At 43.8% G+C, this 17,659-nt stretch overlaps 2 protein-coding genes and 1 non-coding gene across 3 annotated transcripts; 2 read left to right on the top strand and 1 right to left on the bottom strand.

Annotated features, from left to right (window-relative positions):
• Positions 1–539: 539 nt before the first annotated feature.
• On the bottom strand, positions 540–2,681 carry LOC135631416 (oxalate--CoA ligase-like). Its single transcript, XM_065139077.1, has 4 exons — positions 2,346–2,681; positions 1,192–2,251; positions 1,000–1,103; positions 540–923 (listed from the first exon to the last, which is right to left on the bottom strand). Exons 1-4 carry the CDS (start codon positions 2,544–2,546, stop codon positions 714–716), a joined length of 1,575 nt encoding a protein of 524 aa, XP_064995149.1. The 5' UTR covers positions 2,547–2,681; the 3' UTR covers positions 540–713.
• A 3,951-nt stretch (positions 2,682–6,632) lies between these two features.
• Positions 6,633–11,818, top strand: LOC135632092 (FT-interacting protein 3-like). The gene is made up of 2 exons (XM_065140480.1): positions 6,633–6,783; positions 8,614–11,818. Exon 2 carries the CDS (start codon positions 8,648–8,650, stop codon positions 11,657–11,659), a length of 3,012 nt encoding a protein of 1,003 aa, XP_064996552.1. The 5' UTR covers positions 6,633–6,783; positions 8,614–8,647; the 3' UTR covers positions 11,660–11,818.
• Positions 11,819–17,375: 5,557 nt separating this feature from the next.
• Positions 17,376–17,447, top strand: TRNAC-GCA (transfer RNA cysteine (anticodon GCA)). The gene has a single exon. It is a non-coding gene; the product is annotated as a tRNA-Cys (tRNA).
• The last annotated feature ends 212 nt before the right edge of the window (positions 17,448–17,659 follow it).

A 17,659-nucleotide genomic window follows, 5' to 3' on the forward strand; every position in this document is an offset into this window, starting at 1 on the left:
CAACCATCTTCTATCTACAAAGTCATAAAGCTGGAAAATATCATTTTCCTCGTAACATAGGACACGAGTCCGGTTGGTGGATGAGCAGTCCACCTTTCCGGAAGGTGCAGCTCTGCTTTAGAATAGCCTCAATTTAGGGAGGAACAAAGTCGCAGCTGTGATAGGTTGAATGCGAGCGAGATGGGAAAATAGGCTTAATTTGTGATTTTAGCTCTTTATGCACGTGCTGAAGCGATCTCGGCGTCATCGAGATTCGCGCACAACCATCGTCAGCAAGCGTATTTGAGAGTTTCGGTGGGGTCGGGTGGCAACTCCGTCCTCGTCACGGTGGACAGCAGAAGACGGACTTCCAATTCAGGTCGTGTGCCTCTTTGGTCCGTTCCGCCTACGTCAACTTCACCCGAGGACTTTTCGACACAGCCGGTTCATGGCATTTTGGGGGGTAAGCGCGTGAGGCACTACTTTTCGCCAAAAGAAGTCTAATTAGAGTAGGTTTTGTGCTTTGCATGACATTGCATGACATGACACACAAAAAAAGCTTCATAAATAAATAAGCTATATTTGAAAAGTATGATTAAAAATAAAATACAAAGAAGACTCCTTAATCTCCTTCGTTTTCTTCTCCTCTTTTTTTTATTATAATAGTTAATTAATTAATTAATTATTTTTTATGCTTCATGGTTGTTGATAGCCGTATGTTATTGGCGAGGGTTTTAAGCGCCGGCCCTTGGTGCCTTGGCCGGAGGCACGAAGAACTCGGCCACGATCCGCCGTTGGATCTTCCCGGTGGCGGTCTTCGGCAGCGAGTCCGTGATGAACACCCGCTTCGGCACCTTGAACGCTGCCAGGTTCTTCCGGCAATGTCTCACCACCTCTGCCTCGTCCACCTCCGCCCCTTCCCTCGGTATCACCGCGCAATTGATCTGCCATCGATCGATAAGACCCATGTTAGAATAATCGTCGCCGTCCGATAAGAAACCAACGGATCCAGCGGCTTACCTCCTCTCCGTACTTGTCGTCCGGCACGCCGAACGCCACCCCTTGCGCGATGTCCGGGTGGTCCAACAGCACCGCGTCCACTTCGATGGGCGATATCTTCTCGCCTGAGAAGAAGATGAAGGGATTCGAGGACTGAGAGATTGCATAACGGGATGCAGGGTACGATGGGAATTGGTGGAGATGGATGCGTACCTCCGCGGTTGATGAGTTCCTTGATGCGGCCGACGAGGTGGAGGTAGCCGTCGGCGTCGAGGAAGCCGACGTCGCCGGTGTGGAACCAACCGAAGGCGAAAGCCGCCTTGTTAGCCTCTGGGTTGTTCTTGTAACCCTTGGTCACGTTGGGGCCCCGTATGCACACCTCCCCGGGCACGTTCGGCGGGCGGCGAGCGCCCTCCTCGTCGAGGATCGCCATCTCCAGCCCAGTCGGACGCCCCACGGCGCCCGGCTTCCGGGGCCCGTCATCCGGGAGCGGGTTTGACGCCATCTGGTGGGCCGCCTCTGTCATCGCGTACGCCTCCAACACCGGCGCACCGAAGGCCGCCTCGAGGTGCTCCAGGATCACCGGCGCCAGCGAGGCACTGCAGCTCCGGATGAAGCGGAGCTTCGGGTAGACCGGCTCGGGCCGGCTGGCGTGGCGGTCAAGGAGGATTTGGTGGATGGTGGGCACCGCAGTGTACCACGTGGCGCCGGAGGCACGCATGTCGGCCCAGAAGGTGGAGGCCGAGAAGCGGCCGGCGGCTGGGAGGGCCACGGAGGCGCCGGCGGAGAGGGAGGACAGAAGTGCCGCCACCAGGCCGTGAACATGGAACAGGGGGAGAACGATCACGGTCGAGTCGGACTCGGTGAGCCGGTACGCTGACCGGATATTCGTGACAGACGCCGCGAGGTTGAGCTGGGTCAGAGGGACGCCCTTGGGTCGGCTAGTCGTGCCGGAGGTGTGCAGGAACAGCGCGACGTCAGAGGGGTCGTTAACGCGCCCAGCGAGCGGGGTGACGGCGACGTCGGCCGTCGTCGCGCCATCTGGGAGTGAGAGTTCGAGCGTACCGGACGAGTCGCGGAGTGATGCAGCGGCGCGGGGGATTCCAAGCTGGGCAGCGGCGGCCTCCGCGGCCGCGTTGCCCTCGGCGTTGGTCACCAGCAGCTTTGTCTCCAAGTCGGAGAGGTAGAACACGAACTCATCCTCGGTGTAAGCGGAGTTGAGCGGCGCCACCACGGCCCGGGCGCGAATCACCGCCAGAAACACGATCACAAGCTGCACGAACGTCAAAGCAACACGTCAGCCGGACGCCTCGGCGACCCCCACGGCGGCGATCAATCAAACCAAGGCAATAGAAAGCAGGACGAACCTCGACGGTGTTGGGGAAAGCGAGGGCGATCACGTCGCCGGGGCTGACGCCGGCGGCGGCAAGGCGGGCGGCGGCGTCATCCACGAGTTGGTGGAGGCGTTCGTGGGAGAGATCGAGTCGGCCGGGGACGGAGATGGCGCGCCGGGAGGGGAACTCTACGGCGGCATTCCTCAGCACTCCGGTGAGAGTGAGCCCTTCCATTTCCACCACTCAAATTGCTACCCGAATTAACAAAAGCAACAAACGAATAGATACGGCTCAAACCAAAACAACCACACACGAACACCAATCGAAACAGAAACAAGCGCGAGCCACAGCGGGGACGGAGAGAAATGGAACGACGGAGGGCGCCTTTAAATAGAGCAGGGTGATGGGACCACGTCGTCTGGGGTAGGTCGTCGGGGAGGTGAGTACACGTGTCAAGCGCAGGAGGACGCGTAAGGCACAACGATTCCAGCGCCCGTGGCGTCCGCACTGACGGTTACGCAATCACACGTGGACGCGTGAAACCGGAAGGCACACTCCACGGTTGCGATCGGTCCGCCGATCTGTTGAACTCGTTCGTGGGAAGCTGCGTACAGGAGACGTTGACGGAACGAACAGGTCACGCGCGGTTCAAGCGGGAAGGCGGGGGAAGCGAAGAGGAAAGCGGAGGACATGCCAGTGGGTGTCCATATCAGTTACAGCCTCCACGTGATTCACCTCCTTTCAAACACGCTTAAATGTATCTGACGGCAACCGTTCGATCGTCGATAATCACCGAGGGGAATGATAACGAACGGGTGCGATGAACTCCGCCCTTGGGGTTTGACCCGGTCGTCGAAACCCAGGACTTCCGATCCTGGTCAAACAGTCCAAGATGGACTCACCCGCAACGGTGTTCAAAAAGGGGTGAAAGTAGAGAAAATTACAGTTCTAATTGCAGATAATTATTACAGTCTTAATTGCTTCTCTTCTGATGCATCTTTCAGCGACTTTTGGTGGGGAAGATTAAAAACGTTATAATTGTTTATTATATAAGATTAATGCGTTGACAACTTGCATAGTTAATTTTTTTTTAATATGTCATATATTGGAAAAAAAACTCTATTTTTAATAAACCAAATTTATATGATAAAGAAGCAAAGTAGCATTAGGCCTCACTTTGACAGGTGAATCAATCATCTCCACCAAGTGTTCCTAAAACATTCCTGATACAAGGAATCTTATGCAGTTGTTTCTTCATTCCACCTCCACCGAGTGTACCTATAGAGAGAGAGAGACGGGGCAGTCTTTGGTCACCCGTAATGGAAGGTTTCTGGAAAGGAAGTGGCGGAAGACACGAATCCTGCGGCAGCCGTCCGTGTTCCGATGACATAAGTGCTTGCGTCTCTGCTCGCTGGGGAAGGCAGCGTCTAATTACGGCTTAATGATGAATTGAAATGACTATTTTGTCCCCAATAATTTCTGATCCTAATAAAACTGCTCTGACGTTTATTAAATAAATAGTTTTATGTTGCAGGAAATGAAATGAATATAGAAACGAAATGGAGTAGAAGGAAAAAATATTATAGATTCCACCCGGACAAAATTTGTTACCATCATACCCTTCAGTTTCATGTAAGCAATGTGAAGATAGTTATATGCTGCATAATATAATTATGTGCATAGAGGTTAGTGAGGTAATTGTAAACTTTATAGCAACCACGCCTATGATTAATATAGATAAAATAGAACAAAATTTCGATTGTGCTCTTAACACAGTCATATGACCTATTACTCTATCAATAAAATTGAGATGGGGCCGCGGTACAATTGTAAGATAATTTCTTTGTGATCAAAGATTAGATGATAGGAAATTAAACTTATCTATCTTTTATTTAGGTAAATTTGATTAGTTTGAATGGTATTTTATATATTATAATATGGTAACTTACTAAATAAATTATGAAATTATGAAAAGATTTCAAACATTTAAATTAAGGAAAGAACTAAAAAAAATAAATTATAATTATGATTGAAGATTTCAAATCCTGATAAAAGGTTCATTGAAGATTGATCTACAAGAATATAAGCATATCAATCAAGAATATTATCTTATTCGAAAAAATAAAATTATATATTTAATTATAAAATTTTTACTTTTATATTTTTAATATTTTTATACTTAGCTTTGAAAAAGATAAAAATAATGTAATAAAAATCAATCATAAATGGATATTAGAGAACCATATGTCATAATCATCATTGTGAATACTATGAACACTATATTTCACGTAATACTCCTGATTAATCCCAATGTTTGATAAGTACATTATTATTAATTTTAACTTAGATATTTTGATTAATGATTTAAGCTAAACGAAGTTAATAAATCAATTAGTCCATCATATTTATGACATGATATTTGATATCAGTCGACTAAAGTTAGAAGACTAAGATTGATTTATAAGGATTTGATAAGTATACTATTATATTGATTAATCTTTATAAATCTTTATAAGGATTTAGAAGAATTTGATCATGATAGTTAATATAATATTTTTTATTATTATCTTTCAAATTCCTCTATATACAATATAGCAAGAACAATAGTACTATTGGAATACATTAAGGAAAAATAAAAAAAAATTGAGCCACCTAAAATGATCTCGTTGAAATGTCGATATCAATCCTCTTTTTCATTTTTACATAATATCATTTAATTTTAAAATATTAATGATAAATAAATAAATAATATATATACTAATATTGAGACATTGACACGTGGATTCTTGATCGAGTGACACTCATGTCTTGCTAGCATGACTAAGTGAAGGTACATGATCGACATGATAATATAACCTATAACACCTAATGATTCAAGTAACGTTGGAGTAATGTTCGATTATTTTACGATACTCCTATGCGATAATTCTTGATTAATTATCTATGATTGTAAAAGCTATCTATAAAGAGGCTTCATACACATTCATATCTCTTATCTAAACTTCAATATATCATTCTCTGTATCATTGATTTAAGTATCAGATTAATCTTTATATATATATATATATATATATATATATATATACGGTTTGGGAGCGAGTTTGCTCGGTCAATCTTATAAAAGACCATTTGATCGATCAGTTATTGGTGCGATTTATAGGCTCACAAAGAATGATTTTATCCTTTTCGAAGTAGGTGAGTCCAACTTATAAACCCTTGTTTCCCAATGCTCCTCAATGAATATGAGATTTAATTACCGTATCAATATATATATACACTACTGTCGTCCTTCAATTGTTCTTCAAGAGCAATTTCATTCTCCTAGTTGGACTCTCCCTGTACCATTGCCCGGTTTGGAAAGTGTCAAAGTCACCACATGGAAAAGACCAACTTAGGTATTCTAACACACGCTTCAACCGAACCAACAACCGATGTATCAGAAGCCGAGGCCTTCCCGCCATTGAACTCAGCCGCTTGTGGACTAAATGCATCAAGAAAAGGAATCATACGAAAAGAAGCTGTGGGTGGCACGCGAGAAGTGCTTCAAATGCATCCAGAAAAGGACTCATGACAACGTTTCAACTGCTCCACGCACTCGTCGTGTTGATTCGATGCACACATCCGTCCAAAGTCGACGACGACGTGTTCCTCGACAAGGGGAAGGCGAAGGGGAAGGGGAAGGGGGAGGGGGACGGGAAGGTGAACCACCTGAAGACCCAAACTGACGCGTGTTTCTTAGGAACCCAAGAAACTGATGTAGCTATTCTTTACTTATTTTACTCTTGCCTTCTTTGTCACGCAAAACAATTACGTATACGCGTGCCACGAGTCCACGGATTAATGGGATGATCGTGTGGGACCCAACTTGGGTTTGGTACTTAGTTTTAATTCGAAATTTGAAAACTCGAATCATTTAAGAATTATATTATAATATCCTCATAACTTTCAAAAAACATGCATTTGAGGATAATAATAATGTACGCTTGCCCACAACTGGTGACTAAAAGTAACGCCACCGTTAGTTCCGCGGCCGCAGAACAGGTGTGTCGCGTGCACCACGTCATCGAGAGCAGTATTTTTTTATCCACCCACTTCTTACCCGCTTGTTGATTGGGTCACCGGTAGGTATTGGTTCGAGTATGTGTCGTCCAAAACTAAAAGAATGTCGGCCCGACGACGGAGTTAACGAGGTCTTAAGAAAAAGAGAGATTAATGAGGAACGGTCGTATTAAAAGAGGAAGGGAAGAGAGAGCGAACGTTCTCTTTCTACCGGTCTCCACTGCGACTGCGTCCCCTCGTCCTTCCTAATCCTTATATGATTCCTGCCCCCGCGCCCCCCCCCCCCCCTCCTCCTCTGTCTCGCTTCTGAATAGGGTTTCATATTACTGTAGGATCCCATTAACAGCTCGAATTCTCGACCTCCCACGGTGCCATTGGAGACGACAATCGAAGGGGTTCTCTAGCTCGCAAGGTGAGCGACTTCGCATTCGACCCGATTCTTTTGTCTTGCATGTTATGCTTCCTTCTTGATCTCGAGAAGATGCGTTCTTTTGGCTTTGTTGATTATGGTTCCGAGAGGGGAGAAGTGGGGACAATGGTTTGTTATGGTGTTCGTGGGTAACAGATTTAGATGGAGAGATAGTTTCGTTGATTAGAGCGGGTTAGACTTTTCGATTTTTGGGAGACAGGAAGATGGGGATTCCGTCGATCGATTGCTCACCTGAAGCTGGAGAAATCCCGGCTGCTGCTTGATTTCGGTGTCCAACATTTTCTTTTGAAAGAGCCTCGATGTTCGAGGTTCTATAATAGTTGCTGGAATTATGAAACTTGGTCCTTTTTATAACTTGGTTAATTGAATATTGGAATTTCCTTCGGCTACCTACTTAGTAAATGAGGTTTTCCCCTTTTTAATGTGCTAACATTTGATACCCTAGCAGATAATGACAATCACATTATGGGAGGATGAATTTTCATCCTTTTACTAGATGATTGAATTTGTTATTTTCATGTTATTCTCTTTTTCTAATTCAGCCTGCAAGAAAAGTTGTATCTATGGGGATGATAGAGAAAAATTGGCTAAAAAGAATTAAACTGAAAAAGACATGAACTTGGTTCCTCTCCCATCAATTCAACAAATGAAACTACAACGGAAAAGATGAATTTGAGGGAAATTTTACTGCATTGTCGTATTCTTGTTTAGGGAAAATCTTCCTTTTTCTACAAATATGCCTGGGCTATTGCTGTGCGATTGTAGATTTAACCTTGGTAGTTTTTTTTATCTCCGGAACTCCCAACCTTGGTTGTTAATTCTATTTATTTGCCTTCTCATTTCTCAACTTCTAAGTTAGTTGGAGCTTCAATCTGCCATTCAGCTTTTTTTTTCTTTTGATTTAACTATTCTTCACTTGAATCTTTATGGTGGTTAAGCTTATAGCAAGCAATTGTGACCTTTGAGATCATATCTCAGAGATGCTTTAATAACTTCTGAATAATTACCTTGGACAAGACATGCTGAATTGCATTATTCTACCACGGTATTCTGGCAAGATTGCATAATAATATCTTGTTTTTTTCTGGCTTCCCAATTGTAATCAGAGACATCAATACAATAATTATGGGATCCTTTTCACTTTACTTTTCCTTGCTAGTTGGGTTGTTATCAAAGCCATTTGGTCTCCTTTGTACTCACCATAATAAAATATGTGACATCTATTTCTTTCTCGGTTATACTGTTCATTGAACAAATACCTACACACATGCTGACACCACCCCTTGTCTTAGATGGTAAACTATCTTTGCTCCTGCCATGAGAGACTTGATATTCGGTCCCCATATTGAGTAATCTGCCATTTTCTCTACAGCTATGGTGGATGACCCCTCTGTGGGCTGTGACACAAATAGGGTTAATGGTCTTCTACCCTACTTGTTCTAGGAAAATATAAAGACAACGTAATAGGAAAAAAAATTATAAAGCCCTTTAGCATCAAAATGTGTTTAATTACTGTTTATAGTCATGTAAGTTTCAGTTTTATCACAAGTGTTGGTTGATATCATTCCCATGATTGCTAGATTATTGAGAGTCTTTAAAGTGATATGATTCTGAATACGTTTCCTTAAGTTAAATTTTTTGTGATCTTGCCGTGCCAGTTAGAATGTCACAGTGTTATGGTTGGTTATCACTAGTATTGGTATTTGATTGACTTCGGAATCTCTTTCTCTCGTCTTAGTTCATTATGAGAATATCTTGCTATCCTTCTGTTTACTGACACTGCTTTTTATCTTGAACCCTTCAATTATGTAGATCTCTTACGAAAGTCCATCAAGATTTGACAGAGATGAGCAATTACAAATTGGGCGTGGAAGTTGTAAGTGCCCATGACCTCATGCCCAAGGGTGGGCATGGTTCTTCGAGTCCTTGTGTGGAGCTTCATTTTGATGGCCAGAAGTTTCGTACCACCATCAAGGAAAAAGACCTCAATCCTGTCTGGGATGAGCGCTTCTACTTCAACATTGCAGATCCTGCTTCTCTCCCTGAACTTGCACTTGAAGCTTCTGTTATCAACTTTAACAAGGCCACACATTCTAAGACATTCCTTGGCAAGGTTCGAATTGCTGGGGCCTCTTTTGTCCCCTTTGCAGATGCTGTAGTCATGCAGTATCCATTGGAAAAGCGTGGAATGTTTTCCCGTGTAAAGGGAGAACTCAGCCTAAAAGTATTCCTCACCAATGATCCCTCAATAAAACCTTCCAACCCACTTCCAGCTATTGATTCCAATCCCAATAACCCTCTTCCAAGCCAAGCTCACAAAGTACTTGCCCAGGTCCCAATATTAAGTACAAGCACACCGCGAGAAAACAAATCAGATTCAAGACATACATTTCACAGTATTCCAAAAAAGTTTGACCAGCACCGTTATTCTGCTCCAGTCAGTGAGCCAGTGAGGCATGTAGTTGATTCTATGAAACCTGAGCCTCAACCCCATAGAATGTTCAGGGTGTACTCATTGGTATCGACTCAACAACCAGTGGACTATGCACTGAAAGAAACTAGCCCTTTCCTAGGTGGTGGTCAGATTGTTGGAGGCAGAGTTATCCGTGCTGAGAAGCCAGCTAGTACATATGATCTTGTGGAACAAATGCAATATCTTTTTGTACGTGTTGTGAAGGCACGAGATTTACCAGCCATGGATGTCACAGGAAGCCTAGATCCATATGTTGAAGTGAAAGTGGGTAACTACAAGGGGACCACAAAGCATTTTGAGAAGAAGCAGAACCCAGAATGGAATGAAGTATTTGCATTCTCCAGAGAACATATGCAGGCATCAATTCTTGAAGTTGTCATCAAAGACAAAGATCTTCTCAAGGATGATTTTGTTGGGATCATACAATTTGATTTACATGATGTTCCAACACGTGTCCCACCAGATAGCCCATTGGCTCCAGAGTGGTATCGTCTCGAGGACAAGAAGGGGGATAAAACCAAAGGTGAATTGATGCTTGCAGTTTGGATAGGAACCCAAGCTGATGAGTCATTTCCTGATGCATGGCACTCAGATGCAGCAGCACGTTTTGATGCCTCTTCTGTTCTCTCTCACATAAAGTCAAAAGTCTACCATGCACCCAGGCTGTGGTATGTTCGAGTTAACATTGTTGAGGCACAAGATATTGTGATAAAAGAAAAGGCTCGCTTTCCAGATGTTTATGTCAAGGCTCAGCTAGGCAATCAGGTCTTGAAGACAAGAACAGTTCAGGCACGGACATTTAACCCTCTATGGAATGAAGACCTCATGTTTGTGGCTGCAGAACCCTTCGAAGATCACCTCATCCTCTCTGTGGAAGACCGTGTAGCACCAAACAAAGATGAGGTGTTAGGCCGTGTTGTTATTCCTTTGGGATCCCTAGAGAAGCGAGTTGATGACCACATTATACTAGGTCACTGGTTCGATCTCGAGAAGCCTGTTTTGATCGACGTAGACCAGCTGAAGAAGGATAAGTTTTCAACCCGGATTTTCCTCCGAGTCTGCCTGGATGGTGGATATCATGTGCTTGATGAGTCTACCCACTATAGTAGTGACCTAAGACCAACAGCAAAGCAGCTATGGAAACCTTCAATTGGACTGCTTGAGCTTGGCATCCTTAATGCAGAGGGTCTTCATCCTATGAAGTCACGAGAAGGAAAAGGGACATCAGATACCTATTGTGTAGCCAAGTATGGTCAGAAATGGGTGCGTACTCGTACCATCATCGACAGCCTAAGCCCAAGATACAATGAGCAGTACACATGGGAGGTTTATGATCCAGCTACAGTTCTTACAGTTGGTGTCTTTGACAATTGCCAACTTGAGAAGGGTTCTAATGGTGACAAGGATGCAAAGATTGGCAAGGTTCGCATACGGCTATCAACACTTGAAACAGGTCGTGTGTACACACACTCATACCCACTTCTAGTTTTACACCCATCGGGTGTTAAGAAGATGGGTGAAATCCATCTTGCCATACGGTTCTCGTCTACATCGTTTGTTAACATGATGTACATATACTCGCAACCACTGCTACCGAAGATGCATTACATACGGCCATTAATGATGATGCAACAGGATATGCTGCGGCACCAAGCAGTCCAAATAGTAGCTGCACGTCTTAATCGAATGGAGCCACCCCTCAGAAAGGAAGTTGTTGAATACATGTCTGATGTTGACTCTCACTTATGGAGTATGCGCCGAAGCAAAGCAAATTTCTTCAGACTCATGTCAGTTTTCTCAGGCTTGTTTTCGGTGAGCAGATGGTTTGGAGATATTTGCAAATGGAAGAACCCCATCACCACTGTACTGGTGCACATTCTGTTCATCATGCTAGTGTGCTTCCCGGAACTAATACTTTCTACGATATTTCTATATATGTTCCTGGCAGGCCTTTGGAACTACCGCTATCGACCACGTTATCCTCCGCACATGAACACAAAAATTTCTCATGCAGAGGCTGTGCATCCTGATGAGCTTGATGAGGAATTTGATTCTTTTCCTACCAGCCGAGGCGCAGAACTTGTTCGTATGAGGTACGATCGGTTAAGGAGTGTCGCTGGACGGATACAAACTGTGGTTGGTGATATAGCGACTCAAGGGGAGAGGGTCCAGGCATTGCTTAGCTGGAGGGATCCACGGGCCACTTCGGTATTTGTGTTATTCTGCCTGATTGCAGCACTCGTGCTGTATGTGACCCCATTGCAGGTGTTGGCTGCTCTGGCAGGCTTCTATATCATGAGGCATCCAAGATTCCGGCACAGGATACCTTCGGCACCTCTAAACTTCTTCAGGCGCTTGCCAGCAAAGACAGACAGTATGCTTTAAATGGATTCAAGTTAATAGGTTTTTGGTGTAGTAATTTTCTTTTTTGTTTAATGTGTTCATAGTTTTTCTTGCTTCCTTTTGTTTCTTCTGCTTTTTTGTTCTATGTAGAAAATTGAACAGTTGATGAACTGCAAATAATATACTGAAACCTCTCTACCACTGACAGTTTGTGAATCTACTGGTTCCTCTACTTTCACCACACAGTTAATGATGTGTGAGTTATTGATATCCCTGACCTTAATGTACAGCTTTGAACCAAAGGCTTGACATATACCATCTTGATATGGACTACAAAATTTCTTGTGATAACATTTTCAGTCTGGCTTTTCTTTTTATTTATTATGCCTTTTTCTTGTGAAAAATCTTATATGCGTTAACATTTTCAGAAAATTCTCTTGAATTTTTATGCCTTGATGGAAGTTTCAATGACTGGTAAGGCCTAAGAGCTTGCTTGCAGCATGAAACCAGCCATGGAGTTCATTTTGTTCCTTACAAGATGTGTGAACTTACACAAGTCCACAGACATGGCAATTGCTCCATTAACCAAAACTCAATGGCCCTTATGTAGCAGTCCAGTCTAATTCTAAAGCTTCTACTTCATTTTCATCCTCAAAATCACATGTAATCTGAACCTGTAAAAGATAGTTGTAGGAAGAATAGTTATCAGATCAGTTCAGTTACTGCATGCTTGGAAAGGGTGACTGCAGGTGGTGTTGTTGGAACCACATTTCTCAACTTTGTACTAACATTGAGAATGCTTTATGGTGAATTCATGTAAGTTGTTGATTGAACTCTGTCTGTGTGTGTGTATATAATTACAATGATCTCTTACATATAATTGACAGCAAAAGTTATGTGGGAAGTTCTCACTTCTAGAAAATTGATCTACAAGTGTGTAAAGATGTAGCAAAGTGTCATCTGATTTATTGCAACTGGTAACATCCCAAACTTGTCCCAATCTTACATATCAAATCTTCAATTCTGGATCTAAATTAAAGGAAAAGAACCAAAAATTCTCCAAAATTTTCTTAATCTCTCATACCAAAATCAACACGATGCATCTTCCACAGACTGTAGCATCAGCAAACGTTGCATGGAGGGTAAGCAAAATCCTCTGCTGCTCCACTGCTTCTTCTCCGCCATTTCTCGGCCAGCATTCGCACGTCGCGCTTCACACAGACTGGGAAGGAACGCCCTTGTTGCAGCAGACACACCGAGGTCAGCACCATCCTCTGTCATTCTCTCGTGATCAGGTGCACGCTTTGCATCGTACCTTCGACTGCAGCGAGATTGAAGTAGAGGTCGAGCACGTTGGGCAGCCATGGAAGCAGTCCGGGGAGCAGAGCTTCCGCATGAAGTCGGCGTCCAGCAGCGCGTCCGAGGAGATCCCGACGATGCCCCGGTCGAGCGCGCACGACGCCACGCACTCGTCCGTCTCGACCCAGTCGCTGAACCCCTCGGCGGCGATCTCCGACGCGGCGCAGGTGTACGCCCCCGGCCGCCCCCCGCGGGCGTTCCTCTCGAGCACACAGCGCGTGCCGGCGGCCGACACCGCGTCGAAGCTCTCGCACGTCGTGCCGCGCCCTGCGAGGCTGGTGTGAGGACAGAGGAAGATTACCTGTGCTTCAGACGCGCAGAAGACGATCAGGAGACCGAACGAGGCGAAGAACTTGGAGGCCATGGAATTATCCTCGACGCCCTGGCAATGTAGCTCGAGAGGCGCTCCATGGAAGTGCCATATAAATAGACCATGGAGAAAGGTGTTCGATTTGACCACGTAATGCGATCAAGAACTGTTCTTGGGAGCAAGTGATGTTGTCTGCATGTGGCAGTCTATTGCCAAAATGCAACAACGTACATCTAAAGAAGTGTTCTTGGTACAATCGCAGGTGGGAAGCATTCCAAATCCTCCTCCTCGTTTCCTTTTATGATCGCAGTAAGTGTAATGCTTTGATTCAGTCAAACTAATATCCTAAAGTCTATTTTGGTTTGGCTTTTGATGCTAAAAGGTACTCGCCATGGAAAAGACAATATTTGATGGAAAATTAAAAGAGTATTAAAAGATACTTTGATCACATCATAAGGATAGATTGGCTCTCCAACTTTCTTTTCTCTGGTAAGATGAAATTCCACCAATTACACCTCTAACATTTTGGCATCTGATGATGCATCTTATTTCTGTCTGCTTGTAATTAGTACCTGCAGCTCTAAATAAAAATATACAGAACATATTATGAATGACTACCATACATATGATCTCACTTGTGTTTTGCTTTTACTAGAATGGGACTCACACATCTCACTAACACCATTGTTATTTGGAGTTTCAGGGTTTAGGGAGAAAGAACTGCAAAATATTGATCTTCAAACAAAAATGCAGAAACATAAATAATGCATCTGTCAAGAAAAGATCCAACTATTGGGTGTGGAGCAGCAAAAGGTCAAGTAAAGCTTGTCAGTCAAAGAAGAAGGAAGACAAAGTGGATCCAGATGTGCTAAAACATGCATGTGTCATTTGATAGAACACTTGAAACAAAATGAATGTGAGACAGGAATTCAAAAGACACTTGCACAATTCAATCAGCAAGGCCCCCATTTTGACTATGAGACTCCAAGAAGCACTTTAAAGGCTCAGTAGACATCTGCTGTGGTGTGTGCTGACTTGTAGGGTGAATGTTTGAATTCAGTGACTTTTTCTTCCTTTGTTAGAAAGCAAATATGATGTTGGAATCAGTTTGCTGCTTGTTCTAAGAAAGCAAATATGAATGTTAGAAAGCAAATGACACCTCCTCTCTAGTCCTTCATTTCACCCATAATTCTACTTGCTCTCCTTTCATATGCAACATGATGTTGGAATCAGTTTGCTGCTCGTTCTAAGAAGCCTTTGTACTCCTCCATAATTCATATTTCTTCTGGACTCCTTTTCTATACGAAATGCAGTAAATATGCTTCTTTTAAGAAGCCTTGTGCAAGATCTAAAGATCATTTGGTACGGCCGATGATGCCAAAGTTTCTTCATGTTGCAGACATCAGAACAAGCTTCAACCCGATCCCTGATATAGAAGGGATGAATGGTAACAATATGGACACGAAGGATCAACAGTGAGATTGGGAATGTCACCTTGTTCTTCTTACCTTTCTGTTTCTGCTGTCCTACTATTTGCCTTGTACCTTTTTCCTTAATATCTATATGTCTCCTTCGACTCCTGAAACCATTAATTAGGCTGCTTCTCCAAATCTCTGTGACATGAAATCTTATGAGACATATTTCTCAGGAAAAAAAACTCATTAAGAAGTTGCCAATAGATCTGATTCTTCCAGAAGTAACCATGGATGCCTGATCACTGCCCAACTCTGTGCTAGTGGAGTTCTTAGGTTAGAGTGGAAGAATGAATGGATACTAACATAAACAAAAACATTTAATTCCTCAATAATTGTCTGTGAAAAATGGAAACATGAATCCGAAAGGATCATGATGATGACAAAAGGTGACAGACAGTCTGCAATGAACTAGTCGATGTCATGAACAAGAAAGATGATAGTTTTGATATGAAAGAAACAATGCACTCGGTAAACAGAGTCGATGATTTGCTATTGCAGACCATTGCACTGCTGAATGATTAACTGACTCAATAATACTCACTGCATGATGATAAGCTGATGAGCGAAGAAAGGAACAACAAGTGCGTCGAGGACCTGGAAGATTGCTTTGGTTGCCAAAGCAGAGAGAGAAGAACATTCGGCAACAGATGGAAAATTCCAAAGGAATGGCATGATCTCTCGAATCCGGAAGAAAAGAAGGGAGCACGATAGAGATCAATGCGATCCCTTTGGAATTCTCCTTCAGCTGCCCACACCAACCCCTTCCGTCTCCATGCACTCTCTCTTCCCCTGTTTGTGTTGAAGGTTCATATATGGGATTTAGGAGGACATCAAGAGGCTGCGTAGAGAGAGAGAGAGAGAGAGAGCGAGAGAGAGATGAAAGCTGCAGTCTCTGGTGGACCAGAAGTTGTTGGTGCTGCTACTGTTGGTGTTGTTGCTTTGCTTCACGTTTAGGACGTGAGGAGAGGGAAGCTGTCAACTACGGTGCCCAATAAGACACCTCTCCCAATTTACGATAATAACCTCCCAGCATTCCTCTCTCTCTCTCTCTCTATATATATACACACACTTAAAGATTTGAATATTAGCATAATATTTAGAGATAAATGATCCAAAAATTAAATATTATGTGAAGGAAATTAGATATATATAATATTATAGTGATCTGACCGATTCAATTCAGGTTCATTCGACTAAATAATATAATTCTGTTCCTCAATATATATAAATATTAGAAGCATGCATGCATGGATATCCTTTCATTCACCCAAAGGAGAATTTGGACAATATGAAATGGCAACAGCTCTGGCTGTCTCCATCACAAGCGGACCAAACTTTTAAAGCTCATGCAACAGATGGTGTCACTTTCTTCTCTCACACCCTAAGACTACCACAAGGTTGGATGATTCTTCCTTACCTGCCTCAACATCATAGTAATTGTTCTCATAAATCCAAAGGATTAATAGCATATCGAGCTACAAAAATGATTCATCAGCTGCTTAATTCCATGCTGCGACGTTAAGAAGAAGTAAGGATGATACATAGCAGAGCATGGGGGTGAATCCTACACTCCTCAGCCCAAAAGTTCGAGACAGGAGGTAGGAGTGGCACTGTCGTCACAGTCACAGCGACGGAAACATGTGGGGATGTACAGTGGCGGAGACAGAGATGGTAATGTTGTATGGCACTGCCAAAAGCCGGCAGCTGTCGTCGCCATCTTAGTAGTAGAGCCATTAATGGGAGGAACGTGGCCAACCTCAAGTGCTACGCCCACTACACACTCAGCTGCCTCCTCCATCGGCCGTTCTCAACGTCATCGGAGATGTCAAGCCTGGGCGGGTCTCAGCTCGTACGACATCGAAGATGTGCTGCACATCGAGTGTTTGTTAAAAATCCTCAAACAAGCGCAGGAGCAAACATGAAGCGATCCCGACAAGTGCAATAAGATGACCATACAAAAGACTCTGTGCACTGATAACACAGCATTCACCAAAGAGAGCTCACTTGGCTCCACTGATTTCCCTGGAAATCACAAGTACTTGGGAGCCACATGAATCTTCCAAGCGGACATGGCCATGTGACGTGTTGAGAGCAAAGTAGCCTGCAACATTCCAGAGGCCAGATTCAGAGAGAGAGAGAGACGGGAGGGGAGGGGCCTCCACCAGCCCACGCCAATCCGATGTCACCCTGCACCTCCCTCTCCCGACTCCTCAGAGAGCTGCAGCCACGGATGTGGGGGAGAGGCGTGGGCTAAAGAATGTGAACCACTCCACCTTCTCATCTCATCGGCAGACAACGCAGCATGGACCTGCACAACAGTGGGAATTGTCGAGCCCTGCTTAATGGGCTCGTCGTGATCACGCCATCCTGTGCAGGCTGTGGACCATCTCCCTGCCTTTGCTTCCATCCTCACGCCATTCATTGCATACTGCTTGCCGTGACTTTTATTTCGGATCCTTTCATAAGAAACAAATTGGTGGTAGATTCATATTTCTTTAAGGCAAGTAAAATAATAATAATATATATAATTATATAAATCTGGTTGTCGATTTAAATTAATTGTTACAGACTTTATTTATATTATTTAAATATTTTAATTTCCAAAGTCATAAAAGGGTCCGTAGCTCAGTGGTAGAGCATTTGACTGCAGATCAAATGGTCACCGGTTCGAACCCGGTCGGGCCCTTATGTTTGAATTTTTATTTTACTTACTTTTTTGTTTTAATTTATTTCGTTTCCATCAATCAGGCAACTCTCCGCCGTCCGATCAGTATCCGTCAGGACTTCCTTTCAGAAAAGAGACATGGCGGGTCCCGCGAATGCTCAATCAACACGCGGGTATATGTTGGGGTTTTTGAGTGGTGCAGGTTCTTCACGGCGCTCTTCGCTGTAATGCGC

Source organism: Musa acuminata, chromosome BXJ3-2 (assembly GCF_036884655.1).
Source record: "Musa acuminata AAA Group cultivar baxijiao chromosome BXJ3-2, Cavendish_Baxijiao_AAA, whole genome shotgun sequence".
NCBI lineage: Eukaryota > Viridiplantae > Streptophyta > Magnoliopsida > Zingiberales > Musaceae > Musa > Musa acuminata.

Bases quoted from the DNA above. Each gene is read 5' to 3' on its own strand.
- LOC135632092 (XM_065140480.1), top strand. From the start codon at position 8,648: ATGAGCAATTACAAATTGGGCGTGGAAGTTGTAAGTGCCCATGACCTC.
- LOC135631416 (XM_065139077.1), bottom strand. From the start codon at position 2,546: ATGGAAGGGCTCACTCTCACCGGAGTGCTGAGGAATGCCGCCGTAGAG. The intron at 1,104-1,191 runs GTACGCATCCAT...TCTTCTTCTCAG, and splicing joins GGAACTCATCAACCGCGGAG to GCGAGAAGATATCGCCCATC. The intron at 924-999 runs GTAAGCCGCTGG...GATCGATGGCAG, and splicing joins ACGACAAGTACGGAGAGGAG to ATCAATTGCGCGGTGATACC.